Source organism: Acinonyx jubatus, chromosome E1 (genome assembly GCF_027475565.1).
Source record: "Acinonyx jubatus isolate Ajub_Pintada_27869175 chromosome E1, VMU_Ajub_asm_v1.0, whole genome shotgun sequence".
Taxonomy (NCBI): domain Eukaryota; kingdom Metazoa; phylum Chordata; class Mammalia; order Carnivora; family Felidae; genus Acinonyx; species Acinonyx jubatus.
Window position 1 is genome coordinate 42,804,846 of NC_069397.1, and position 27,752 is coordinate 42,832,597.

General features: G+C 48.1%; 1 protein-coding gene across 10 annotated transcripts in view; it reads right to left on the minus strand.

Moving 5' to 3' along the window:
* GOSR2 (golgi SNAP receptor complex member 2) overlaps nt 1-20,868 on the minus strand; it is a 68,555-nt gene extending 47,687 nt beyond the window's left edge. For 5 of the 10 annotated variants that reach the window (XR_008294322.1, XR_008294323.1, XM_053212459.1 and 2 more), the window contains exons 1-2: nt 12,493-12,607; nt 11,540-11,672 (exon numbers count right to left, since the gene is read on the minus strand). Coding sequence is in view for 8 of the 10 variants with exons in the window: in XM_053212459.1 (XP_053068434.1) it covers nt 11,540-11,652 (113 nt within the window). In the remaining 2 variants the exon portion in view is untranslated. Of the gene's footprint in view, nt 1-2,165; nt 5,781-8,983; nt 9,125-11,539; nt 11,673-12,492; nt 12,630-14,354; nt 14,420-20,451; nt 20,640-20,710 lie in introns of those variants that run through there. The other 5 variants (XM_027052036.2, XM_053212458.1, XM_027052038.2 and 2 more) reach the window with 5 other exon arrangements.
* Between the last annotated feature and the right edge of the window lie 6,884 nt (nt 20,869-27,752).

Genomic DNA, 27,752 nt, shown 5'->3' on the forward strand with positions numbered 1-27,752 from the left:
AACTGTGAGATCATGACCTGAGCCGAAATCAAGAGTTGGAAGCTCTACTGACTGAGCCACCCAGGGGCCCCAGGACTCCCAGTTTTAAGGCCAGGATGAACTAGTCACCCTACTAATCTCTCCCCAAACGGTCCTCGTTGGTGCATTTCTCCTCACGAAGTCCCATGTCTCTTCTCCTGTTGCTTCAGCCATAGCACGCGGCTAGTGGCATCAGTGGCCTTGAACCTTCTGGCTTCCTCCTAGCCTGGCCACAAAAGCTTTGCTGAACAATTGTACCCATGTCTCAGAAGTCTGTTACCTGCATGGGCTGGGCTCATCAAGTGCCCTCCTGCAGGCCATCGACCCCAATAGCTACCGAACGCCTGTTACGTGCACAGGATGCATGAAGTCCCTGTGTAGCGGAGACACACATAAGCGACCATTGTTCCCCAGGGAACGCAACGCCAGAGGTATGGTGGGGGGGGGGGCAGGCAGGCTTCCTGGAGGTGACCTGGGTTATGGGGGTGTCTGTGGCACACCCCGGAGGAAACATCTTGTGCACAGGTGCAGATGTGTGCAAGAGTATGGGATGTTCTCAGGCCAGCAGTCCAAGGAGGATGAAGTGGGGAGGGGGGCGGGGGGAGGGCTGAGCGGTGCACCAGAGGTGGCGATGAGGCTGGCCTGTCACACTACAGTGCTTTATTCAGCAGACACAGAGGCATCAGTCAGTGGGGGTGTGTGTCTGCGCGTGTAGACTGGCCAGGAAGGATGTGGCCCCTCCCCCACCCACACGGGAGAATTAAGCTTCCACCCTCCGCAAGCCCATCCCAGCTGGTCAGGGCAGTGGTTCCCCTGGTGTGGCAGGGGACTTCAGGGAAGTTCGTGGGGAACAGCCTCACCCTGTGTAGAACGTTCGAGTGTTAGAATAGTCTTTCTCACCCTTGTCTACACATGACAATCGCTGGGACAACCCTTAAAACTCCTCATGCTCAGGGTGTGCCCCAGGCCAATGAAATCAGAATAGATCAGGGTAAAACCCACACATGGGTATTTCTAAAAGCTCCGGAAGGAGTTCCAATGTAAAGCCAAGGTTGGAGGACCTGTTCAGAGGGGTCCTCCAGCAGGAAACTTACCAATTGCACTAGAGCCCCCCCCACCCCGCCCTGTCCACCTCCCTCCTCCTCCCCACTGTGCCATGTGAAATGAAAGGACACAAAAAGGGGAGTAGGAATGAACACACACTTTGAGAAACGTTTTCCATGCTTGTGTGCGATATGCCCACATGCAGAGGGAAAGACGAGGCAGAAGGGGAGTCTGAAAATCAGAACTAACAGGTTTCAGGTCAGGTTCAGTCTTTTCCTGAGAGCCTCAAGGAACAGCCCAGAGCCTGATTCACAGGCAATTTTGCATCTAAAAGGACCGACTCAAGCCTGCAGTGGGTTCCTCCTCTTCCAAATCTGCCAGGCCTCTGGCACCTAGCAGTTTTCTGGCCGACCAGCCACAGATGGGGTTATGTCGCCCCCTAGTGGCAATGCTTGAGTCCAGCTCCCATCCTCCACCTCCAGAAGCTTCCCCCACAAATCTCTCTGTCTTTCAATTAGGAAAATAGTTCAGGAAGAGAACCTGCTGGGTGAGGCACAAGTGCCCTACAGCCTATACTCAATCCAGGCATACCGCCCTCCATCTCCTGCCCCTCATCCCGGGCACGGGAGGCACCTCAGTGCTATGGTTATGAGCTTGGGCTATGAAGCTAGACAGCAGGCTCCTCCAGGATTCCCAATGGGGCCTAGAGAAAGTCACTACAACTCGGCCACTTGTACCATGGGGATAACACAGAACCTGATTCAGAGGGTTTGTGAAGGGCAGAGGGACGGCCCAGGAGACTAATCATACCTGACTTCCATGAAGGGCCACAGACAAGCAAGAGGTATTAAGGGTTTTCCTCTGAGGAAAGGACACCCCCAATCCCCCAGTTAGACAGTAACAGACCATGTTTCTCTTTGCTTCAGCTGCTGGGGCTCAAAACTAAGCCCAGAACAGTTTTGAAAGGGCTTCATGACTTGCATTTGGGTTACTTTTTCTTGGTAATGACATTCTGCTCTGATTTGTTCTTGGTCCTTATTTCTCCCTATTTCACTGTTTTAGTTACTTCCTATAAGCCTCTTCAAATCTTTTCTGGAATCAGATAGGATATAAACAAGTAAGACTTTATTTTGGACTTGATAAGTTTTGCTCTTACATACATATGCCCAGCTAGTTAAGCATAGATTTTCAAATGATATCATCTTTAAGACAAAAGCCTTCTGTCTAAAAGACAAGAAAATACACACATCAGAATTACCTTAGAGACTCAAAAAAACACTAATTTAAAAGGTTTGGGGATGCCTGGGTGGCTCAGTCGGTTAAGCGCCTGACTTCGGCTCAGGTCATGATCTCACCATTTGTGAGTTCGAGCCCCATGTCGGGCTCTGTGCTGACAGCTCGGAGCCTGCTTCAGATTCTGGGTCTCCTCTCTCTCTCTCTGCCCCCTGCACCCATGCTCTCAAAAATGAATAAATGTTAAAAAAAATAAAAAATAAAAAATTAGGTTTGGGATAAGCCCATGAATCTAATTTTAAAAAAGTTTCCCAGCTGCTTCTAAGGCAGCCAGCCTAGCCCCTGGCTATGGAGCAGTGTTTGAGAATCTCTGGCCTGGACACAAAAAAACATTTGTTTTAGTTACAAAATAGAATTTCCTAAATAAAATAACTCTCAACTTTATTTAACTGATGTGTTTCCAAAACAATGGGTGTAACTCCAAATCTGCAATTCACACCCACTTAAATTCATTAGGGCAACAGACTGGTAAAAACCCAGCAGTGAAGCCTCCTATAAAATCAAGACTCCCCAACTTACTGGGGTCTTTTGAGTTTGGTCTTTCTTAAGGTGGTCATACCTGGAGGAAACTTCCATGGAATGAAGATATTCCCAAGTTCCTTGACAACCCACCTGTCTTCATCTGCAACAGGTGCACCCAAATCCTGCAGAAGGTCACAGATGCTGTGCACTGGAGATTCTTGCACCAGCATGACCTAAGACTTCACCCCAGGTCCACTAGATGGTGCTCTTTCCTTGGCCTGGAACCCTTCCCTACACTCTGGGGGGGAGGGGGGAGGGAGGGCGTTGGTGCTGTAGAAACAGTAGAACCCCCGTTAGGCCGAGGTATGTTTCTCACAGGACACTGAAAGCCAGCTCAGGCCATCTCCAGACACACTGGCTGCTGTTCCCTAGCCCCAAGTGGTAAAGACCCACGAATTGCCTGCATAACTTTCATTACAAAGCAGGGAGAATGGCTCTGAAGGTACAGCAGGATAGAAAGCCTTCTCCTGGTTCATCAAGACCAGCAATCGCTATAAAGACAAGTGTGGAAATACACTGATATATGCTACAAATAGATAGATCACATCAATCAATGGAGGGCGGGGTGCTAGTTTCTGCCCCCTAGAGTTCAGGTCCACATGGCTTAGTTGCTCCATATATATATAATATACCTTCAGAGGAAGGTATTTATATATATATATATATATATATACACACACACACACACACACATACACACACACACACACATATACGTATATATATTTATATATATATACACGTTATATTTATATATATACGTATATATACGTATATAAATATATATACGTATATATGTGTATATATACAGAAATATGTATGTGTGTGTGTGTGTGTGTGTGTATATATATATATGTATACACATATACATATATATATATATATACACACACCTTCCTCTGAAATACGATCTCTGGCAAGATCCTCAGATGCCCAGGGGATAGGACGACGGGTCTGCGCAATTTAAAAATCCATTTTTTGGAACACTTTTTATGGACTGCAGAGATCCCTGCACTGACAGGGGTGCCAGGGGTGATGGAAATTTCACCTCCCCAAAGCCAGACCTAGGTCGGAAGACACCTTGACCCCTCTGTATACCCTTCAGTCCACCATTCTCACTCTGGCAAGGCCCTCAATCCTTTCATGATGGAGTCATAGATTCCCCCTTCCTTGGAAAGCCATGGCCCCTGTTCAGCCCAGAGGGGAAGCAGCGACAGAAAGCCCACCAAGTGTGAAATCGGCACCCAGGAAACTCCCGTTAAAAGATCTGCGACCATTAAGAAACGTTCACCAGAAGGTATGCCAGAAAAGACCAATATTGCTCCAGCAATAGGTGGGAAGTAACTAAGGGAGGTGGGATGGGACACACAGAAAAGGGAAAGAAGACCGAAGACAGTCCAAGTGACAAAAAATAAACACACGAAGTAGGCGGAGCACGACGATCACAGGTGGAGTTAATACTGACCAGGTTTCCAGTTCTTTTGGGAAATTCTGAGATTGTTTTGTCTTGCCATAAGGCCACTGAGCCTACGGCTGTAGGGCCTGTGACAGATGAAAACACATGCTAACCAAGTCTTTCTAGGATTCGCAGCGCTCGATCGCAACAGAGAGGCTGGCTTTATGATAAATTCCACAACGCACAAGGTACTGGTACAGCCTTAATCTGGGGTTGGTCAGAGAAGGGAAAAGTCCCTGGTCCCTGAGATCAGAGACTCTCAGGACACCCGGGACGTCTCCAGGGTGGTGTCAGCCCACACCGGCTGGGTGGAATGGGGGCTTGGCTGGCAGCTGCTAATGGATTTCAGGGGAGGAAAGAGAGCAAAGAATCAGACACCAAAACTAGAGGAGATTCTGTAATGGACACATCACGGCAATGTTCTCCGGGCCAAAGGCCCACCAGAGCCCAGGCAGGATGCCAGGCCAGTCCTAGAACCACAGAAGCCAATCATTCTGTTCACCACTGGGAAAAAAATCAGTGATGGGGGTCTTCAGACTCAAGACTGAACACTCTCAGGGAATAACACTGGCCTCGCTTTAGAAGGAGAAACACCCAACGGCCCTAATGTGGAAAATCTTACTCGCTGTCTGCAGTGGCATCGGTGCCTCTGCTTCCTCTAGGTAGTGGCTTCCAGGGAAGGGTGACAAGTACCAGCAATTAGTCATCTGCATGTCACTGGGGGGAGGGGGCACAAGAGCATGGAAATCCATCTGTTATAATGACGCAGGAAAGCAGGCCTCTTTCCCCTCCTTTTGGCTTCTGCGCTGGGTTATCCGCGAGGAGCCAGAGAGGCCAAATGATGCCAAAGTGAATGGTCCTATGTGCAAGGCTCGCTATTGAAAGCCTTCCCTGGGCGAGTATCAGCTACGTGGACAAGAACAGCAAAACCATTCTTTCCCTCCCTCTTCTTTCTTCACCCCTTACCCTTACATCACTTCCACCCCTAGTGAGGGCGAGAGAGGGCGAGACAGAGCGAGAGCGAGAGAGAGAGGAGATACTCTCATTTCCTTAGGACCATGCATCTTGGTAGCATTCGCTTCCCCTCCAAGGTGTTACAGGAAACAGAGCAGGTCTGAAACTCCCGCTACGTTACAGATCACGATGACTCCCAGTGGTCTTCACAGTTAAGAAGGGCACACATTTAAGAAGGCAGCCTCTGGGCCCCCCTCTCTCTTTCACGCACACACACTCACACAGACTCTCGCACGGTGGGAACGACGCTCAGCCGCGGGGCGGGGCTGGCTCATGTCAGGTACTGCACCACGAGGAACATGACCACACAGGTGAGAAGCATGCCACCGATCATGAAGTACTTGTCCTGGAAAGCCCGCTTCTCAGTGAGCCGCATCACGGTGTTGGACAAGCCCAGCATGTTGGCAATGTCAAGGATCTTCTTCTGAGTCCCCTGGAGCGGACGAGAAAAGAAGGAAACACAAAGGTCAGCTCCTTTTGCCAAGGAATGGGACTTCTCCTAGAGACAGTCTCTTGGTCATACCTAAAAGCATAAGCAGCATCAATCCACTCTGTGGTCAAATGACTTTTGATCAAGGTACCGGAGCAAAGCAAGGAGGAAAGAAAAGCCTTTTCCACAAATGTGCAGGAATGATGGACCCTGGTACATATATATATCGTGGACATATATACATACATGTCTCATATGTACCATACACATGTCTGTAAGAAGATCCTCAGTTCCTATCATACACAAAAATTAATTTGAGATGGATCACAGAATTAAACATAAAGCTTCGAAAGGAAAACACAGCAGAATGAAACAACCCAGGTGTACATCCACCAGAGAATGGATAGACCACTTATAGTGTATCTGTACAATGGGATATACTACTTGGCAATAAAAAGGACCTAATTACCAACTTGCAACAGTATGAATGAGCCTGGAAAACATTCCTGAGAGGAAGAAGCCACTCTTGGTAATACATTTATATGAAGTCCACTAACAGGCAAAGCTACTCTACAGTGAGATAAATCAGAATGGTGGTTGCCTGGAAGGAAGGCAGGCAGGCTGGCTGGGAAAGCATGAGGGATTGTCCGGAGGCAATGAGGATGGTCTACGTCTTGACAGCAGTGTGAGTCACAAAGGTATATGCATCTGTCAAAATTCAAGGACCCGCATGAATTAGATCCGTACGCCTACTGTATGTACGTTACACCTCAAGAGAAAATTTTAAAATGAGAATGTTTTACATATTTTTAAAAAAGGAAACCTCAGAAAACTTTTCCTCTGCTCCCTGACCCCAAAATCCTGGCTATCGGCCCGTTCACTGTGTGGAACACAGCGGGATTCTGCTGCGTCTAACGTGTGGGTCAATGTCCACGTTCGCGAGAGGGTCTGAAGCGGGTGACGTGGAATGACCGTCACCAACACAATGACCCCTTGTATACGTGCCATCAAGACCAAAAGAGTATTTTACTCCTAAATCAACAGCCCACAGCACTCAGCCTGCCCTTCCTCTCTGCTTTCCAATTTTTGTTCGTAAGAACACTTGACTGCTCACGAAGTGGCAAGTATAAACAGATGCTGGGCAGACCCCAACTTGCTTCCACACACGTGGCCCATCAGGATGGACGGCATCTAACCTCATGCCCCCACGTTCAGTTTTTAAATGAACAACACATTAACGAGCAAGACAGAAGAGGCAGAAGTGAAAACAGCATGAGGCATCACGGACAGGCACTCGAACCCTGGGTTCAGCCCAGTGACGAACAAGCCTCCCCGGAAGAGATCTTTCAGGTCAAACTTGACCGTTGCCAGCGGAGGCCAGAGACATGTTTTTGCAACGACAGTGATGGTGAAATTTAGGCTCTTGCTAAAGATTCTGGTTAGCTCTGGGGCGCCTGGGTGGCTCAATCAGTTAAGCGTCTGCCTCGTGATCTCGGCTCAGGTCACGATCTCACGGTTTGTGAGATCAAGCCCCACACCGGGCTCTGCGCTGACACCTCGGGGCCTGCTTGGGAGTCTGTCTCTCTCTGCTCCTCCCCTACTTGCACGCACACCCTAAGTAAATTATAAGTAAACTCTAAAAAAAAAAAAAAAAAAAGAGATTCTGCTTAGCTCTGAAGGCAGATTATTTCATCCCTGCATGTAATACAAGTACCCAGCTTCTAAAATCACCTGAAAATTAACATAAATTTCAAAAAATGTATTCCTTTCCAGCCACAAATTTCCCCCAGCCACGGCCCAGCAACTTCACTCCTTTTAATGGTTTAGGCAGGAGTGGGGTGGGAGGAAGATGGAGAGAATCAAGACCAAAAGGCGGGTAGGTAGCAGCGGGTGTACAGAGGAAACTGAATTAGAAACCTCACGTTCCGACCCCAACCGCCTCACTGGGCTGCCCTGCGCGTCCTTCCGGGGACAGCACAGGGGCAGATGCCGCTGAGACTCCGCAGTGATATCAGACTTTGATAGGAAGCGAACATTCGCTTCCGCAATAAGCTCTAACCCCCCACCGGGTCGACGTCAGTGCGACACGGGGAGGCTTGTCCTAAAAGGGTTTTACTGTTTTCCCGAGATATGGGCAATTTTCTAAAGAAAGGGCAGATTAATCATCACGTATCAGTTCAGATCACAGCAGGTGGCCGTTCAGAAAGAGGGGCACCCGCGAAGCTGTTGGAGACACACTTCCAGACCACCAGAAGCACCACGGCCGGCAGCAGGGCGTGAGGGTCACTTGCGGGCTGCCTGACCTTCTCCCTGCTGACGGCGGCAGGGGCTGTGCGGCAATGTACTGAAGTCCCGCGGGGCTGACGGGCTCAACGCGGTCCAACAAAAACTAAGATAAATCTCACGCTTCCGAGTGACTGTTTCTCACAGCTCAGTGGCTGGGAGTGCTGCGTTCACAGGGGACCACACCCTGATAATAGGCACAGCCCACACCCCATTATCCATTAGAGCTGATACAGGAAAAGGGCTGAGGCTGAAACATCGTGACTGACATCAGAATCTGTGTAATGTTTCTGTAAACCACTCCCAGGGGGTTTGAGCCTCGGCCAGTGGGGCGGGGCTTCTAGGAATACCTGGGACTACGGAGAGGGCAGCTGCTACGGGCCAGCCCAGATGTTCTAGAAGCCCTTCTGTGCCTGCGGCTAGTCAACCCAGGCAGCCCTCCGGCCCCGCCCACAGGGGCTCAGTTACAAGAGCACAAAAGGTCTCGGCTATCAGGTGGTCTGCAGGAGGGGCTCTCCGGGAAACCACGTGAGGGCGAGGGGCCACGCGTGGCCACGTGTGCCTTCTCAGAATCGTGCACTCTGTAATTTCGGCAGTTGTGGGATTTCTTGGTCTTAGTGGTGCCTATCGTAGCAGCCACTTTCATGGTAAGTTCAGTAAACGGAAAAAGACCCAGATACCAAGTGATGCCAAATTATGGTTCGTTGCAAGCACAAGTAGCAGCTGCGGGCGAAGGGAAGGTGGTCACTTGTGGACTCCTCATACTTCAGCTCCAAAAGAAAGGACCCCAGACTCAGGGCTCTGTCTCACCACCAAAGTAACAAAACGCGAGGATACGTAACCAAGACGTCAACGCGGGTACCCAACTGGTGGATGAGGCCAGAACGAAGGGCCTCCTCCCTGTCCCCCAGAAAAGCCCCCACCTTCAAGGTCAGTCTCTGGGCCCTCAGTCCGTCCAGAATACTGTGCCCGCCTCCGATGAGGTCGTCCATGCCATGGTGAATTTTCTGGAGGGAGGAGTTGAAATGCAGCGAGCTATCCATTGGGATGGTCGTGTCAGAGTCCTGTGAAAGAGACGCAGGCACAGGATTAGCTCTGCCGCCTGGTCAGCTCCTGGGGTCCCAGTGGGTCTGACTGCTCCGCCTGTCGGCCAAGGCCAAGCCAGAGAGACAGCCAGATGCACACGGCCTGTGAATTCCTGCTTCTCCACCATGACCACCACTTAAGAAGGAACATCAGTCCTGCAAGGTCTTGCTGGGCTTCTCCTGAAGGCTTTCTCTGACTACTCCCCTATTAACTTAGCTTGTTCCAAATGTTCCTTTCCTTGGCTTTCCCTTAACACAGTGTTACAGGTTTGCTTTTGTTCTGCAGCTGTTTTATCTACAGCTGTCGCTGCACTTAGACGGAGTCTGACTAAGGACAAAGGAGACGAAGGCCTAATGGGTAGTCGGGATGGGACAATTCTCCTCAGCGGTCCAGAAAGGGCTGTAAAGAAATGAAGGAAGAAAAAAACTGACACCGATCAAGTACTTTCCACCCTGATGCCCATTACCCTAAGCTCACTTAATCCTTATCCTAACGTTATAACACAGTTACTGTACTATCCCCATTTTAGAGGTGAAGAAACTGAAGCTCAGAGAGGTCTAAGATCACACAGAGCTGTTCAGTCCAGCGGGGCCTGTATCTCACTACTGAGTGCAGAGCCGGCCCTCTTAATCATCCTGTGGGAAGAAACACTGAGACTGGCCTCAGGGCTCTAAGTTTACACCAGAAGCGGACTGGATACAGAAGGCAGTCAGGACTGGCCATAGTTCCCTTCTTTCCCGCCTCCCGACAATCGCACATTCTTCTGCCATGCACGGTCATTCTCCCCTCTTTCAATCACCACGAAGAGGTTCAACCACCTCTTCCTTGCTGCATACGTTCAGAATCACTTTTCATACACCTGCTCTCAGTGCCCCCTGCTAACACGGGAGCGTTTCGAGAAGCAGGCGGGGACCACAGCTTTTCACTTTTTCACAAGCTTTACTCTCAGCATCTTCAACAATGTTCTGCATACAGCTAATGCTCAGTGGGTCACAAGACTCCAGTGTTTGAACGAATCAAAGAGAGGCTTCTCTTCATTCGACAAGCGTTTATTGAGTGCCTTCTGTATACAAATCGTTCTTACCCTTCTGCCTGAAAGGGTAGACCTAATCGGGCATTATCACTCAGAAAAACATATCATAGTTCCAGCTCACAGAGTGACCGGCAAGAAGTTCATTTGGCAAAGTCAACTTGGATTAAGGGGCACTGCGTGCAGAGCACCGCACCGAGCTGATATGCAAACAAAAGAATTCTGAGCGACCATCCCTGACCTAAAAGAGGTTTGAGTACCCAATGCCATAGTGATCAAAAGCCCACACACCTTTTGGCATGTTGTAGAGTTCATTACGCTTTTGAAAGGCAGCTATGAAAACTTGAAACTACTGGAAGGAAGGAAGGAAGGAAGGAAGGAAGGAAGGAAGGAAGGAAGGAAGGAAGGAAGGAAGGAAGACAGCTGTGCCTACCACTATGCCTCCAACACGTCCTCATCACACTTCTGAATTGTTAATCAGTGTTACTTGACTGCTTACTCTAGAGAAGCAGAAACTACACAGGCACATTCTGAAACACTCAGGGAAATTTCCTGCAAGTGTGGACACAGCAGAGACTTAAGCATCTGTGAAACGTGGGCTGATTTGAATTCTGATGGCAGGCTTAGAGAGCTAAGACCTCTTTAGAAAATGAACCTCTCTGTTAAAACAAAACAACCCAAAACCCACCTCACTTGGTGGAAATACATTATAAGGGACCTGAAAAAGGCCAGTGTGTCCTCTAGCCATCAACAGCCATGTGCAGGAATGGATCCTACTAAGACCGAGGGGCAGGGGCAAGGGTCTCCCAAAAATCAAACATGCACACCAACCAGGCCACTTTCGAACAGGCTCAAGTCAAGCAATCCATCCAAAACAAAAGACCTGTTAACAAATTCCTCCAAATTGCTGCTCAGATTTGGGGCAAAAACATTTTAAGGCATCTGACACGGGAACCACACACATACACAGCACGATGGCAAGTGCCTGCAGGCAGCTTTGAAATGCTGCCCCTCGTGACAAATGGTTTCAGTTCTCATCATCTGTCTCTACCTGATCAGAAACCGTTTCCACCATGGGAACTTCCACCTCTCAGTCAAACCCAGGTCATTTTCACCCCTGCCCACTCCTTCACTTTAACTGCTTCCACTTTGGGTTTTCGTGTTAGAGAAGGAGGTTCCCTGTCTAGGTCTAGTGTCTGTGGCAAGGCACAAAGCCCACTGTTACTTCCAGTCGATCGGCTTCGGACACCCCCTACAAAGATGAAGCTCCAGGACCCGAGTTTCAGTGGCGACGAGCTGCCGAGTGCCTGTAGACACTGCCCCCCCACCCCCTCACGCCCCCCCAACCAGGAGCCCGGCTTACGTTAGTGGTGAAGGTTCGAGACAGAAGTTCCTCTCGCTGTCTCTCCTGCTGCTCCCTTGCGTATCGCCGATGCTGGAAGTTTCTGAGGGCAGTCTGCAGGTGCTGGACATCATACTTTAACTGGTCAACACGACTGGAATTGATGGAGACAGAGATTACATTCCAGAAACCCAGGGCCGCACATTCTGAGCGGCCAGCCTTCGTATTCAAGAAAGATGCTTCCTTACTTCTCCCTACACCACTGCATGCTGTCCCCACCAAAATGATCTGATTTTGATCACTGATGTTGAAAACAAAGAAGCGGCCTGTGGTTAAAGTACGGTTGTAGCACAAGAGATCCCAACAGCTTTACTTAAGCATCTGCTGGTCTCTGATTCTGGATGCATGACAGGGAACAGGTGACAGGAAGCAGGCTCAACGACCTCTCCCTGACCTGCCATGGATTATATCGCTTTTCAAGAAGGAGCCCAAGGGCACCTTTCGAGTAAAGCAACAACAAAGTTTCATAAGAACTTTTGGGAGCAGGGGCTGGGCTGGAGGTGGTGAGGGTTTTCATTTGAATTTCATGGCGGAGTATCAAATGTTAGATCAGTATTTCATTATAAATCGGCTGACTGAAGTGATTAAGGGCAAGATTTCATCTCAATCCAAGAATGCAGCAGGAACCAGAGGGCAGTGCACACCTCCCTGGCTGCTGGAGGCTTCAAGTAAGGCCACGGGTCTGGCCAGAAAAACGGTATTGGAGGCAAAATTTCAAACTGACCCAATGTAAGGAGACACAGGCTTCTGAGCCCCTAACCTCACAGGCTTTTTATTTTGAGGAAATATCATTGAAACGAAACCGTGCCCTTTAGAGGGACTTCATCTTCACAGAGTCTCAGTTTTTCAATGTGTAAATGGATTTTCAGAATATCTGACAGCCTCCCCTGGACAAGAGGCGCCACAACACTCACAGTTTGGCATTCTGTCTTTTGTTCGGGGGCTCCTTGCTGGACAGAATCTCCAGACGTTCTAGATGGCTGAATATCTGGTCAATGCTTGCTTGGATTTCGTTTTCTACTACTGCACAAAAGAGAAAAAAGAGTAATTGCTGGAAAAGAGACAGTTTAAATCAGAATGATATAATAAACATGTCTTTTTCCATATCCAATAAATTCAAAGAAACCCATTCGAAAAGGAGAAAAACGCATATCGTACTGAAGAATGGAAAAAAAGTCAAGTGATACTGATTCTGTAAATGTTGCTCTAAACACACACACGCATATATACATGTAGCTGTTAATATCATAGCAATGCCAATTGTTTAAAAAGCTACAGATAAATCTGTAGAAATAAATTTCCTGCCTTTAGAAAATAAAATGAATATTTGGGTTGTCCAAATAAAATATTTTAAGCAAAATGCAGTATCTTCTGAAACAGAATGAGGTCTCTTTTCCTTTGAGATTATTCTCAGATACGAGTTAGAAATATCTAGTAAGAAGGCTGCCAGTTGAATTCCCTACAGTAATGAGGTTAAAAGAAAAAAAAGCACAAAGGGGAAGATTAGTGTGTGAAACACAGAGAAGAGCTCCCTTGAGGCTTTCCATAAGGACGGGCAGGCTGATGCTGGAGTCCCCAAAATAGACTGAATATCACTAGGAAAGGCCCAGGAAAGAATCCACAGAGGTAAAGATATGATAAATACAGTCATTTTCCTTATCCCTCTTGATAAACAGTCAACATGGCCTCTTTTCCATTTCTAATCATGTGACAGTGAGACTGCTGGGAAGGCAAACAAAGCAGATGGATAGGAACTAAACCGCGTACAAAAAGGGCACCCAGGGGGGCGTCTGGGTGGCTCAGTCGGTTAAGCATCCGACTGTGCCCGACTGCTGATTTCAGCACAGGTTGCGGTCTCACGGTTCGTGGGATCGAGCCCCACACCAGGGTCTCTGACAGCTCAGAGCCTGTTTGGGATTCTCTCTCTCTCCCTCTCTCTCTGCCACTCCCCTGCTTGTGTGCTCTCTCTCTCTCTCTCAAATAAATAAATAAATAAATAAATAAATAAACATTAACAAAAAAAAAAGGTACCCAGATTGCTTCTTGCCCAATAAAGACACGACAGTAAAGAAGCAATGTGACCCTCCTAGGCCAACCTGCAGCAGCTAACATATGCACTCTAGATTAGAACAGGGTGGGGCACAGAACCCAGAAAAGAGATGCTTTTGACGCTCCAAAAAGGAGGCATGAGCAAACAGAAAAGGGCATAGCGACAGCCAAGCGGGGAGGTGAACGGGTGGCTTCAGCAACGTGTGGGTAACCAGTGGCATCTGTTGTGGCCAGCTCAGAGAAAGGACCTTTTCTGGCCAACAGAAAACTGTAAAACAAAAAGCAGCACTCTTCTCAAATGAAACCACAGTGTGGGAACTACACTAATTAATATTGCTATTCGTTTCTAAATAATCCTCCTAAAAAGCCACAGTTCTCAGCTCAGAAGAAATGACCAATTCCAGTTAAACATCTCTGAATTTGTACGGAGTACATTCCTCCCAGGGCTCGGTAATTAGATTAAGACAGAGGAGAGGAGGTCCATTCCCATAGGGCCCTGTCAGGGTGAGTTGAGGGGTAATGGGGGATAAGGCCTGTGGGATTCCACGGGGTGCAATGAGAGAAGTCAGAGGCTTTGCCAGAGGGTTTTTCTGTCCACCCCTAACAACACAACTCCTTCGGCATGGAATCATTAAGCCCCTGAGGCAGCAAGGCGGTCAGGAAACCCAGCCCATTAGCATCGTGTCATCAGGAGAAAGGACTCTGGTCTCCATAGTTAATTACTCACAGTGCAGAGACTGCTTGTCCGCGGTCTCCAGGCGTCCCATGTGAGACTGGATCTCGTGGACCTGCCTATCAAAGGAAGAGAGGAAATGAGTGAGACAGGAGTCATTGACAGTGCTTCGGTCAGGAAAGACAAATTTTCTGATGCCAACGTGTAACTGATTTAAATCGACAGCATCACTGAACTGTAAACTTTGTTAAGTGGCACTTTAGGCCACATGTTTTGGCCTGGTTTCTAATATTTTACCATGAATATTAATAAGAACACTAACAGGCGGTGCTTACTAAGTGCCTGCCACATCGGAGACATTCTGCAAAGTCAATAACCCTATGCGGAAAGGACCATTATCATCTTCGTTTTATAAATAAGACAACCGAAGCCCAGAAAGGTTATGTAACTTGTTCAAGGTCACACAGCAAGTGATAAACTTCAATCCGGACCCAGCCAATCCCACTCTCTGTTCTTTGACCCGATGTGCTGAGCGCTGGTCTGTACTAGGGAGAGTCAAAGGGCAAGAAAGATATAATCCTTGTCCTTGAGAAACAATGTCATTAGGAACGACAGGCCAGAGAGACATGACAAGTCCCAAGAAGATTTAGGGGAACATCACTACATGTAAGTGTAAACAAAAAGGAAGCCGAGGGGCTCCGCGCAGTGGCGTGGTGCCAAGGAAACGTAAGAAAATAAGAGTAAAAGCTGGCGGAACCCGGTGGCGTCAAGTGAGTTCTAAAGAGCACTCTGAAGACGGAAGCTTGACCTGATGAGGGAAGAGATGAAGAAAAGGATCGGCAAAAAGGCACGTGGATTACAAGCAGGTGGGCCTGCCCGGAAGCGAGTAGGGGTCGGAGGGGAGAAGGGATGAGGCGCTCAGTGCGAGAAAACTATCAGAGGAAGGTCCTGAAGGACGGGGATGTCCCGTCCGGTAAAGGCCTTTCCCTGGCAATCCCAGGCGAGTGCCACCTCATTGGGAAATGCGACACCGCACCCTGGCTCCCCAGCGTGGTCTCAGATGGCGGGCCCTAGCGTGCTCTCCGGAGGCTCCTCGGGGCTTGACCAAGGTCACCCCCAGAGCCCTTCCTAGCAGTCGTCTGCGATCAGTTCTGGAATACTGCCTATGCTACCCCAACAACGGGCTCCTGGTGCTTCCGGTCTCTCACATCACAGCCACAGGAAAGCAGTCTGCTGAGCAACTATATCACCTCCAACCCTTGAGGGAAAGGTCAGCAACCAGCCTCCACCATGAGCACCGCAATCTGTGAACCCAAATTTACCAATGCAAGCCAGAAGCCCAAACTGGGTTTCAACTCTGTCTTGTCTTTTCCAGGGCTTTCCTGCGGACTCTAAACATGACCCATGGCACCAGAAGCAAGGCCAGCGCTCTACTGAGTCTGAGCGCACCTGGGTAAGACCCACGGCCCTGAAAGGAAACTAGAAATCACCACTAGAGATGGAGGGACCAGACTGCTCCTCCGGTAAGATAGGTCCTGATAGTGTAGAATGAGGGCACGTGGAGGTACGGAGGTAGATGGAGGAACACAGCTTGAGTTAACCAACATCTGGGTCAGGGTAACCACAGAGACAGCAAGAGGACTGCACGGCGACGCCGATGGGAAGAGAATTAGGATTTTCCCAAAGGCCTGCACGTAGGCCGTGAGGTAAGTTGTCAATGGCAGCTTCATAGAGCAAATGTGAAAATTAGCAGTATTGACAGGAACGGGAACAGAAGAAAAAAAGGGAGGGGGGCAGGGGGCAAAGAGTATCCAAGACAACTCTGAATCAAGTATGAGAGGGATGACCTGGTCCACCTGCTATGAGGACTTATGACAAAGCCATAATAACAACACAAAACCAAACAAAACAACATCATTGCAGTGCGGAGACGACAAACCCTAACCCTGACCCAGGAGCAAAGAATAGAGTCCAGACACAAAAAGAAACGCAAGATGGTTTAAAGCCCAAATGTAAAAGGCAAGGCTTTAAACTTTTCTGGAGAAAATACAGGAATGCATACTATGACTTCAGGTTGAAGAAGAATTTCCTAAACAAGGCAAAAAACAATACTGTCCCCCAAACCACACACACCACAAGACTCGTCAATTTGACTACATTAAAACAAAACACCTGTCTACACCAAAGACGCTCTAAAAAAATAAAATAAAAAGACAGGCAGAGACTGGAAGATACCCGCGGCAGATAAGAAAGGACTAATGTCTAGAGTATATTAAAAAATGCTGCAAATCAACAGGAAAAGTCAAAGCACTTTTGTAAAATGGGCAAAGAGCAAATGACAGAAAAGAAAACCCAAACATATCTACATCTATATCTATATCTATTATTCCACTTGACTAGTAATCAGAAGAATGCAAAGTCAAAGTAATGAGATAGTACATTTCTCCCATGGATTGACAAATACTTTAAACTTTAAGGACGAGGGCTTCATGGCAGGCTAAATAATGGTACCCAAGGGATGCTAGCCAAGATTTCCAGCATTCTACCACAGGACTGCCTTCAGCTCTACGTTTTGTTCAAGATTTTTTTAACAAACCAACTTACGTTGATGACATTTGCACATCACTCTGTGCTATAATGAGCCTAGGTTAGGATCTTGTACCACAAAACAAATAGTAATATTTTCATTTAGGCTAAAATAGTAAAATTAAATTTGTCAGGGATGAAAAGCATTCCCAGTTAAGACTTTTTTAAAAAGTCCCCAATGTACAATATCAAGTGGCATTCCATCCTGGGAGCTGTCTGTTAAAGGCCCCTATTAAAGACTTCCCCTGACGGAAGATGGATGAAGAGGATGACCGGGAAAGAGTCTAGAAGTCAAGTCATGAAGAGGAATGGTCAAAAGAGCTAGTGATAATAAGCCTCTGAGAAAAGAAAAGAAAAGAAAAGAAAAGAAAAGAAAAGAAAAGAAAAGAAAAGAAAAGAAAAGAAAAGAGAAAAAAGAAAAGAGAAAAAAAAACCTCCATTAAAATGGGGCAGCTGGTGCTTTTCAAATACGTAGAGCTGACATAGGCAGAGGAATGGGCTCATTCTCCACTGCGGCTCCTGAAGGGAGAGCCAGAACCAAGAGCCCCATTCAAGAGGGTAGCTTTCAGCTCAACCTGCCCCTCCCCACAAAAACCCCAGAATAATTATGAACTCTCTCTCTTCAAGCAAAGGAAGAAGGGGGGCGCCTGGGTGGCTCAGTCAGTTGAGCGTCGACTCTTGGTAGGCTCAGGTCATGATCTCATGGTTCATGGGTTCGAGCCCCGTGTTGGGCGGGCTCTGCGCTGACAGCTGGGAGCCTGCTTGGGGTTCTCCCTCTCTCTGCGCACCCCCCCCCCAATTCGTGTTCTCTCTCTAAACTTAAAAAGAAAAGAAAAAAAGGAAGAAGAAAAAGAGCTCCTGCATGTTTAAACACAGGGTACATGAACTGCTTCGGGTTTTATAAAGGCTCTTCCTGACTAAAGGGAGTTGGAATGGAAGATTTTGCCAGTCCCCTCCAATTTTTAAAGTCTATGAGGGCAGGGTGAGAGATGATGGCAACACTCACCCTATAAACACCCTTCAGGTGGCTTATACTGTTTTCTAAGCCAAAATGGACAAACTTTAAAGTTGCAGGGAAACAATACTGACTTCTCCCACCTAAGCTCCGAATGCTCTGAATGAACTAGAAGAGATACGGCCAAGAAAATGATTCCAATCTCTACATTTCATGCCTGGGAGGAAATCAAATGCAAAACAACAAAGCAAGCAGGCATAGCACAGGGGGGACTACTATGTGGCAAGTCTGTTTTAAACCGAACTGGGAATTCAGACAACACACTTGAAGCCAGTAAGGAACAGGTGATGCACAGGCAGGACTTGGGGCGGGCGGGGGAGGGGGGGGCAGGTGGACACTAGAAACCAGAAGTCTTAGCCCTGTCCAACATGGGGTCCGTGGTGGGCTTAGGTAATGACATCACCAAGCAGAGAGACCTAATAGTAAGAAAACAAGGTCACTGTTGCTGACTAAAAACAAACAAACAAACAAACAAACAAACAAATCCAGTCTGTAGAAATGAAATTGCTTTTTAAAAGTCCATGGAACTACTCTCATCCTTTCATATACACCTATTTTGTATCCATGCTGCCTCTGACCCCTACGAGCAGGGAACAGTTTTAGAGTTAAAAGATACTGGTTGCAAGTTCTGGTCCCACTATGGACTGGCTGAGGAACCAGGAACAAGCCATTTAACTCCTTGGTGCCTCAGTCTCCGATAAAACAGGGTACACACATGAATCAATAATCACAACTATTTAAAGGCTCATAGATCCAAATGCAATATGAAATTGCTGTGTAACCTTTACGGCATCATACAAACATTTGTGGTTGTTTTTGCTTTACTTAAAAGTAGTGGGAACCATCTGGTCATTTTCACCTCACCCACCTTGCCGCTTCTACATTTAGCCTCTCACCAGAAGGCAAAATCAAAAAAAGGAAAAACTGGTCTTCAGTTAAGGTAACAGTTTTCACACCCAGCTGCTCACCAAAATCACTTGGAGAGCTTGTTAAAAATAGAGCTTCTTGTGCTCCAGACCTACTGAATCGGAAGCTCTAGGGATAGAGGGACCTAGGTGGCTTAGTCGGCTAAGTGTCCGGCTTCAGCTCAGGTCATGATCCCACGATTCGTGGGTTCGAGCCCCGCTTTGGGCTCTGTGCTGACAGCTTGGAGCCTAGAGCCTGCTTCGGACTCTGTAGCTCCCTCTCTCTCTCTCCCCCTCCCCCACTCACACTCTAATTCTCAAAAATAAATATTTTTTAAAAAATTAAAACCGCAAAGAATCTCTAGAGATAATAAGGTCCAGGGCACTGAGTGATCCTAGACTATACAGGGGACAAATATAGACACCTCTACAACCACTTGAATATCAAAAATAGAAGCCTGGCCACTTATTCATCTATAAAGTTCATCCTAATGCAGTATTACTTAAGCATAAAATGTTTATTCTGATTTTCACCTCCCCTCCCTCCCCCACTCATTGCTCAGGCAGTTAAGGAGTTTTCAAGATACAGAACTTTCAAGTACTGATTTCATTCCAACGTACTGTCAGGGACATGGCCAGAGATAACCACAAAGTGGGTTCAAAGTTCCAGTAAAATTAAGATGCTCAGTTACTGTTGTGTCAATTCAGCCTCAATCATTAATTTCTGCAACTGCAAAAGTTAATTGCTGACGCTCGCAGGATTGTGTGTTTCCTTTTAAGACACTCAATCATCAGTATCATGAAGCTGAAAGGAGCCTCAAAGTTTATGAGCTCCAAACTAACATTTTATAGATCAGAAAAAGAAGTCTAGAACCAGAACTCCCAGGACTGGTTCAATACTTCAGGGGAAAGACACACTAAAAGATCTGTCCTTTCTTAGTAACACAAAAATAATTCTATTTCATTCCTTTTCCAATGGACTCACAGGTCTGATTATTTAAGTTCCCTCATATATATAGATATAAAAATTTTTTCCTAAAGTAGTCTCCACGCCCAGCTTGAAGCTTAACGCAGGGCTTGAACTCACCACCCAGAGATCAAGCCGTGAGCTGAGATCAAGAGTCAGATGTCCAACCGACTGAGCCACACAGGCGACCCGTCCCTTCTTATACTTTTTATATGAGAATAGGGCTCCCAGGGTAAGAGCAAATTCTGTCGTTTTAAAACTGTTACCAAGTAGGTTTTATATCTGCACTCAAACCAAACACTTCATCATTATGGTCTCTGGTATAAACCAAATCAAAAGAAAAGGGAAAAAAGTGTAGCAGCAACAACAGATTAGTGTCAATCAAGAGTTGGGGCCGACGTCATTTAGGAGCTGTGAGTTACAATGAAACTTATTCTGACGACCTTAGCTCAATGATGGATCTTTCTAAACTAAAGAAGATTCCGTTTGTATTGTTCCTTTACACTCCATCCAATCCTGCCACACCTTAGATTTTTTTCGGACGTCCCTGGGCTCTCCAAGTGAATAGTAAACTAGGTGTAGGGGCCCTGACTCCCACCATCTCTACCGACCCAGAGCAGTGAGTTGGCAGGTGCTGGACAAACAATTTATCATCTGTAAGTGTGACTTTCCCTTCACCTAGTCTACTTAGCAGGTAGTCGCGGCCTCGAAGATCCCATGAGCCGTCCGGCCCAACGTCCCCACGCATCAGGCCGGACCCTCCATCCGCCGCCGACTTGGGCATCCCGCCAGAGACAGAACTTCCGAGCCGCCCCCGGCAGCGCCCCGGCGGAAGGACTCGGCCTCCACACTGGCGGGCGCCCGAGGCCCCAGCCAGGGGAGCCGGCCTCGCCCAGCCTGGCTGCGCCCCCCGCCCGTGCCCCGACGCGGCCCTCACTTGTGCGTTTGCTGGTACAGCGGCTCCATGTCGCCGGCCCCGCCGGGTCCGGCCCTGGCTTCCTTGGAACACGTCCTCACGGCCCCCCTTCCGGCTTCCGGCTACCGGCTTCCGGTCGCAGGACCCGCCCCCTCCTGCCGGCCAGGGCTGCCCCGGCGCGCGCCCTGCCGGTGGTGATGGAGACAGAAGAGGAGGGCGACGGGAGAAGAGGCCCGGACAAAAAGGCTAAGGGTAGTCAGAGGCACTGCCGCAGATCGGGGACGAGGAAGCATAGTTGTGGGTAGGGGGGGCGGGCTTCGGCATCGAGTCAGGCGTTGACAAGGGCAGTCGGAGAAGTAGGGACGTGAGGTCCTCAGAGCAAAGCTGCAGGAGAGCTGGTGGACACCTGCCATTCCCCAGCGGAGGCAGGTTGGGGGGGCTGTTCTCGCTCTGCTTCCAGTAAACTGCTCAGTTGTGGGTCTGGAGCTTGCGCTCCGCTGGGCTCCTGTGCGCAAGCATCTCCTATGTCAAATATGTCTGGTTACTACCCCCCCCCCCCCCCCATTTATCCTTCCAATAAACTCCCAATGAATGAGTGGTAACCGTGTCTTGTGTGCTGTGGGGAAACCGGGTTCCTCTTGCCCTCAAGAGAGGTCGCGGTCTAGGAAAGGAAGTGAGATAAGGGTACAAATAAACAGCTGCAAGGGAGAAAGTCCAAAGAGACAGCCGAGCTAGGGTCAGCCCCGTCGGAGATTCAGGAAAGACTTAATGTAGGAGGTGGCATTTGAGTTAAGACTTGAAGGATTTGGACACTTCGGTCTCTCCACGTGGACCTAACCCATGTCCACCCTCCAGGCTTATCTGCAGTTCCTCCCAAGGGAGGAGATGTTCCTCTTCCTTTGACAAGTTGATGCTTTTATTTTCCTGTATCCTGGAGCCCACCCAGTCTTGTGTCCTAAGAGACCGTCCACCCATGTACATTCTTTCCCTAACATTTTCCCACTTATTCTAATATTTATTAATGAGCACCTGCTATTACCAGGCACGGATATTGGAAGAGGAATACAAGTAATATAACCCTCAAATCTCTCATCTCTCATAGCCTGTTGAGAGGGTTAGTCACGCCCTCAAGCAACATTATCAGGTCGAGTAAGTACTACAATTGATATTCTGGAGAAAAGCAAGAAGGGTTCATGGACTAAACAGCCTATGAATGGGGCCTTCAAGAATCAATAGAGTTTTACCAGTATCTTACACAAGCTCACTACTCTGTAAATGTTGATCTTGTTGGCCTAATGGAGATGAAGGGAAGGGCATTTGAAGCTGAGGGGATAGCTTGAGAAAAGGAAAAAAGCGGGAAAGAACATAGACCTTCTGTGGCTGGGTTTAGGGGGCTTGGGGGCAGTAATAGTGTTAGAAGGAGAGCTGGAGTCAGATCATGGGGGATCTTAAATGTCATGCTTAGATTTTTATTTATAGGTTTCTTTTTTAATTCTATAAGTAGTTAGAAGCCTTTAGAGGTTGGATAGAAATTTTAAATTTTCTCAAAGAATTTTTATGTCAATATTTTGCTCTTCTTTGGACCTCACAGCATCCTGGTGAGGTGGGTTAGGCAGATAAGGATACTGAGGTCCAGAAGACCTCCCCTCTGCTTCTCAGTCTCTAAGGTGTTTATATGGACATGGCCTTTCTCTAAAGAGAAGAAAACTCCATCTCCCCATCTTGCTGCACTTGAAACTTCTCATTTCTTTTATGACTAAACCACATAGACAACAGATCTACCCTGTCAACATCTCTATGGGTAGCATGCCTTCCAACCTCTCCTTTGTTCTACTAGAACTATTTTTCTAGGCTCACCAGAGTCTACCTGACTTAGTCCGGTGGTGTCTTTCCATGACTCTCCATACAGGTATTCATTGAGTTCATACTACATATCAGGCACAGTGCAAGGACTGGGGCACAAAGATGAGTAAAACATACATCAGCTTGCCATAGAAGTTCTTTAATATACACATCTACACAGGAGGGAACCATCTACAGAAATAATTAGAATACTATGTAGCTAGTGTGGGATAGAGGTAATTAGGACCTGTGTGATGACAGAGAAGTGACACTTAGCCTAGTTTGGGGATTCAAGAGGGCTTCAAAGAGGAGATGATACCTGAACCGAGTCTTGATTTATTTATTTAATGCTAGTTTCATTATTGCTCGTGATTTTTATTACTTCACACTGAACGTGAATGCTGACTTCCAATGACCCAAAGTTTGTCACTGTGCTTCATTGATGATGACACTAATGGCATGTTTTCCCTAGAGTATGCAGGAAAATAAGAATAATAATTCACTGTTCAGAATTACTCAGTATAAATTTACAATAATATATTTTCCAACTATGTTTTTTTTTTTCTTGAAATTTGTTAGGCCTTAATTACAGCTTTCCTAGAATATGATCTCTTTCAGTGTTGACTGCAACACTGCTTTCCACATACTGAAACCATTTGGCAGAGGGCAAAGGGTAGTTAGGCTACAGGTGCATGGGTGAAACAAAAAGAGAAGTCCCACTCATGTAAGGGATGCATGGCCCTCACCTCGCCCTACTTAAGACTGACCCAGAGGCTCATGGCGTCAGTACAGTGATCAAAAGAAGGGAAAGACATTGATTGTAAAAGCCAGTTGGCAGAGTAATGGTCTCCAGCAGAAGATAGGCATGGCCACCTCTGGAGCACTACCTGACCTGCAGTGCAAAGCCTGTGGTGGGCGTGGGATGACCACCCTTACCAGGTGGAGGTGGGGAGCCCCACTATTCTGGTGTGTTGTAGAGTGGAGGCAGCCTTGTGGTCAGAACACAGGCTGGCAAGTGCCATGGCACAGACCCAAACAGGTGGCTTAACTCCAAGGGTCAATGGTCAACTGTCAGTACCCCAGAATCCTGAACTCATCTTGTATCCACTGTGAATGGGAATCACCCCAAATCAGCAAGTCACTACCACGCGGGCAGCCTGATCTTATGCAATGCCACAAAAGAAATACTGTGCTGGTGGGCAGAAGCAATATGCTCGCCAGGTTTCCCTGGACAACCCACAGGCATGGGCCCTGAAGCTTTTCAGGGCACTTGGTCAGTCCCATGCATGGGACGGGAGTTTGGAGAGTACCCTGAAGAGGAGAAACAGACTAGAATGATTGCCTCCACTGAAGGGGGGTTTAGAAAGATTCAAAAATAGCACTCCAAAGTGTGGGGCCCACTGAGGCCTGGGTCCTTGGCCAGGGACTTTACTTGCCTGGGTCTTAGGACTATATCATGTAGTTGAATAAAGGTGGTTTCATATTTTTTGCTCCCATTAAAAGATGGAGTCGAATTCCATTTCCTTTTTAATCTGAGCTGGATTTAGTGACTTGTTTAATGAATATAATGTGACAGAAGAGAAACTCTGGGTTTTCCAAGGCCAGGTCATAAGAAGCCTTGCAGTTTCCACCCAGCTCTTTGGAAGGCTTATGCTGGTAACCCCAAATCACGTTGGAAGAAGTCCAATTACCCTAAGGCCATCATTCTGGAAAGTCTATATGTGTAGGTGCTTCACTCAACATGCCCCAACTGAGCCAACTCTTCCAGCCAAGGCCCCAGACATGTAGGTGAAGCCAGCTTGTAACCTTTATACCAGTCCATCCACCAGCTGAACCCCTCAAATGACCTCTCCAGGAAGAAGAATGGAAAAGAAGAATCACCCAGCTGAGCCTATGCCTGAATTCCTGTCCCAGGACATCAAGAGATATAGCAAAATGGGTGGTATTTTAAGCCACTGAGTTTGGAGGTCATTTGTTATCCAGCAATAGCCCCCTGACCTCAAAAAGTTTATCATCTAAAAAAAAAAAAAAAAAGTCTATCATCTAGATGGAGAGACAGGGTACAGGGCTTATGAAAAGGCAACGACGCAGAGAAGACAATTAAGTTCTGCCACAATGCAGAGAAGAAAGAGATCTCTTTGAATGTGGATGATGAAAGAAGGCTTTCCAGAAGAGACGAGATTTCAGCTGGACCTTGAAATACACGAAAGATAAGACGCATGGAGAAGCGGGCCCCGGGCATTCCTGGCAAGCAGGGAAGTGATCTGTCCAACTTGATGGAACTTAATTCTTATCTCTGAAACCCAATGAATCTGTTGTGTGTCTCTGGCCCCCTAATTGAGATTGAATAGAGCAATTCTGTTAGCCCTTCTCCCAAACGGTCAGTGCTCCCTATGCTCCCCCACCCTGGTCTCTGCCCCTCCCTCCCAGCGCACCTTCTGGTCCTGTTTCCTCCGGAGCCCCCTTTGCCCCTACTGTCCATCCCACCTGTGCTGATGTTCACACACCCCTGTGTCAGCTGGGACTGCCTCACTTCCCCTACCAGCCTATAAGAGCCCATCGAGACACCCTATCACTCCTCAACCACTCCCTCCCCTTTTCCATCATCTTCTTGAATGATGCCCAAGAGATCCTTAAAACACAGAGATGTGCTGTCATACAGACGCTGGAACCTTTGCCTGCCGTTTCAGAGGCCCAGAATTATTTGAGGTTGACTTTTAGGTGATTATAAGCTGTCTGCATCAGAGGAGCCACTCTTGCTGAAAGGCTTGTCACTTGAAATCGAGGCGGAGTGCTGAACACAATGCCTCCTCCTTAAGGACTTTCTCGGCAGGTTCTCATTCTGTGCTCCTAACTACCTGGGAGAGGCAGGACCCTGGTTTTCTAGACAAGTGTGCTGAGCTTCGAGAAGTGAACATGCCTGGCCAAGCTGACGGTGGGACAGGGGAGCCAAGGTCCAGGCTACGTAGTACTATCCTGCCTTTTGACCCAAAAAGGGCCTTGCCACAGATAAGTTAAGATGCCTCTGATGGCTTCTGCTTTGGACAGCAACAAAACCCCAGTCACTCTCCAAAGCCAGAGAAACATAATCTCATTGCCTCTGGGTTTGCTCCGAAACTCCCTCGATTAAAGCTGAGCAGACAGAAAGGATGGCATTTCTGAATTCAGGGGCTGCAACAAAGCTAAAAAAAAAAAAAAAAAAAAAAAAAAAAAACCCACCAAGCATGTGTGGCTCCTTCCAGGACCCACCAGGTGGAGGGGATGTTGCCCCGGGGGCTGCAGGAGGTGGGGAGGGGTCTCCAAGGAAGCTGCCCTTCATGGACAGTCCATCAGCAAATTGTCTCATGTAGCCATAACAGCCAAGAGCGAGGTGGGGGGAGCAGGGTTTTGTCCAAGGAGAGCCAATGTATTGTAAACAGGATAAAAGGGGCTGGAAAGCCCCACTTATCACTGACTAATGTGTCCCCAGGTCATCAGGGAGCTAGACCCTCACCGACAGCCCTGAGCAAAGGGAAAGAGAATTCCTGATTAACCCCATCACCTGTGAGCAGAGCCAGGGCAAAGGTCTGGCTTTTCCTCTTGCTAAGTGATTCCCATGGGGATCAGCACAGTTTCTAGGGGGCTCTCTGCCAGACTGGAGAAATGCCTTCTGAGTCCTCAGCTCTTTGGGTCCCCACGGAACAAGGTGTATGTGCGGGTATGCTTGGGAGGAGGGGAGGTCGGAGGAAGACACAGGTGGCATAAGGTTTGGGAGAAGTTGCAGGGGGAGGGCGGTGGTCTCCTGGTTCATCGTGGGGGACAAGGAGGCCTGTGTGCCAGCACGTGGAGGAACCGATTGGCCTAACTTAGACTTGAGGGACCGACTGAGAGATTGCTGTCTGGACCCTAATGATCTCGTTCATTCTTTCCAAGCCCCTTGTGTGCAGGTATGTTAACTTACAGATGAGAAAACAGAGGCTCAGAGAGGTTAAGTGCCCAAAGTTACCCAGTGGGTGGCCTCACTAGCTAGCGGCCAGGGCACCTCGGCACCAGTGGGAGCAGGTGTGTACCAGGTCGGTACTTGAGTGTGACAACTTTTGAGGGATGCTTGGCTCCACGGGGTTTTACTTCCCTCTGAACATACCTCCCCCACCCCAAGAGCTTTCCTTGGTCATCTCCGGTCTCTTCCTTTCGGGCTCCCATTTTCCCGGACCATCGAGGCAAAGGGTAGTAGGCAGAGTTCAGGATTTGATAAAGACAGCCTGAGTTTGATTTTCCAACTTGACCCTTTGGACAAATCAATTCATTCCTCTGAGCTTCAGCTTCTTTATCTGTTAGATGGGGACACTCCCTGTCCTTTTACTGAATTGAAAGAGGATTCAAGAGAAGGGGAATGAAGGGCTTCGCACAAGATTTGAGTGTTAATGACTTTCACAGTGACTGTCGTGGGACCTTCTGAGTCCATTTCTTGCCTCTGGTTTTCTCCCCGCAGCCTGCCCGCCTCTCTAGACATATTGCTTTCAGATCCACCTGCCTAAAACGCCTCCTTATGCATGTCTCCTGCTCAGGAACCATCAGTGGCTCCCTGCTACTGCTTCCTTGGCCTGGAACTCACCTTTCCTGGTCTGATCCATCACGAGCACCCAAACCTAGAGCTTCTGCCTCCTTGCCTGACCATGGGCTTGAGTCACAGCTCTCACTTGGGCCGGGGTGGGGTGGGGGTGGGGGGGTCCAAACACATTGTGTGTTCACATCCTCTTGTATCTGCGGGCCTGTGGCTCCTTGGGCCGATCCATCACCTCTTCCAAGCTGGCTCAGATCCCAGCCCGTCCTGCAGCAGACTTCCTGACCACCCATCCTGCAGCAGCCTCTCTACCCTCTTGTCTTTATCTTCCTCTGTGCCTTAGCATTCACCTCGTGGAAGTCTTGGCTCTCCGTGGATAATCAGTGTCCGGGTTAGATCATAAGCTTCTTGGGGACAAAGGCTTGCTTGTATCTCTCAATGAATCTGCTCAACCAATCTAGGCTAGAGAGGCAGTGGGCTTAAGGGGATGTCCTCAGGAATCAATCCAGCTGAATATCAGGAGACAGTGCCTTACCTCAACACCTCAGCCCCTTGAACGGTAGTACTTTGAGGATCCGGCTTATGGGAGGACTCAATATACACCCATGAGTTAACCAAAGCTGTGGCAGTGTGTGTGTGGGGGGGGGGGGGCAGGGAGTGTGTTTAGCAGGTGGCAAC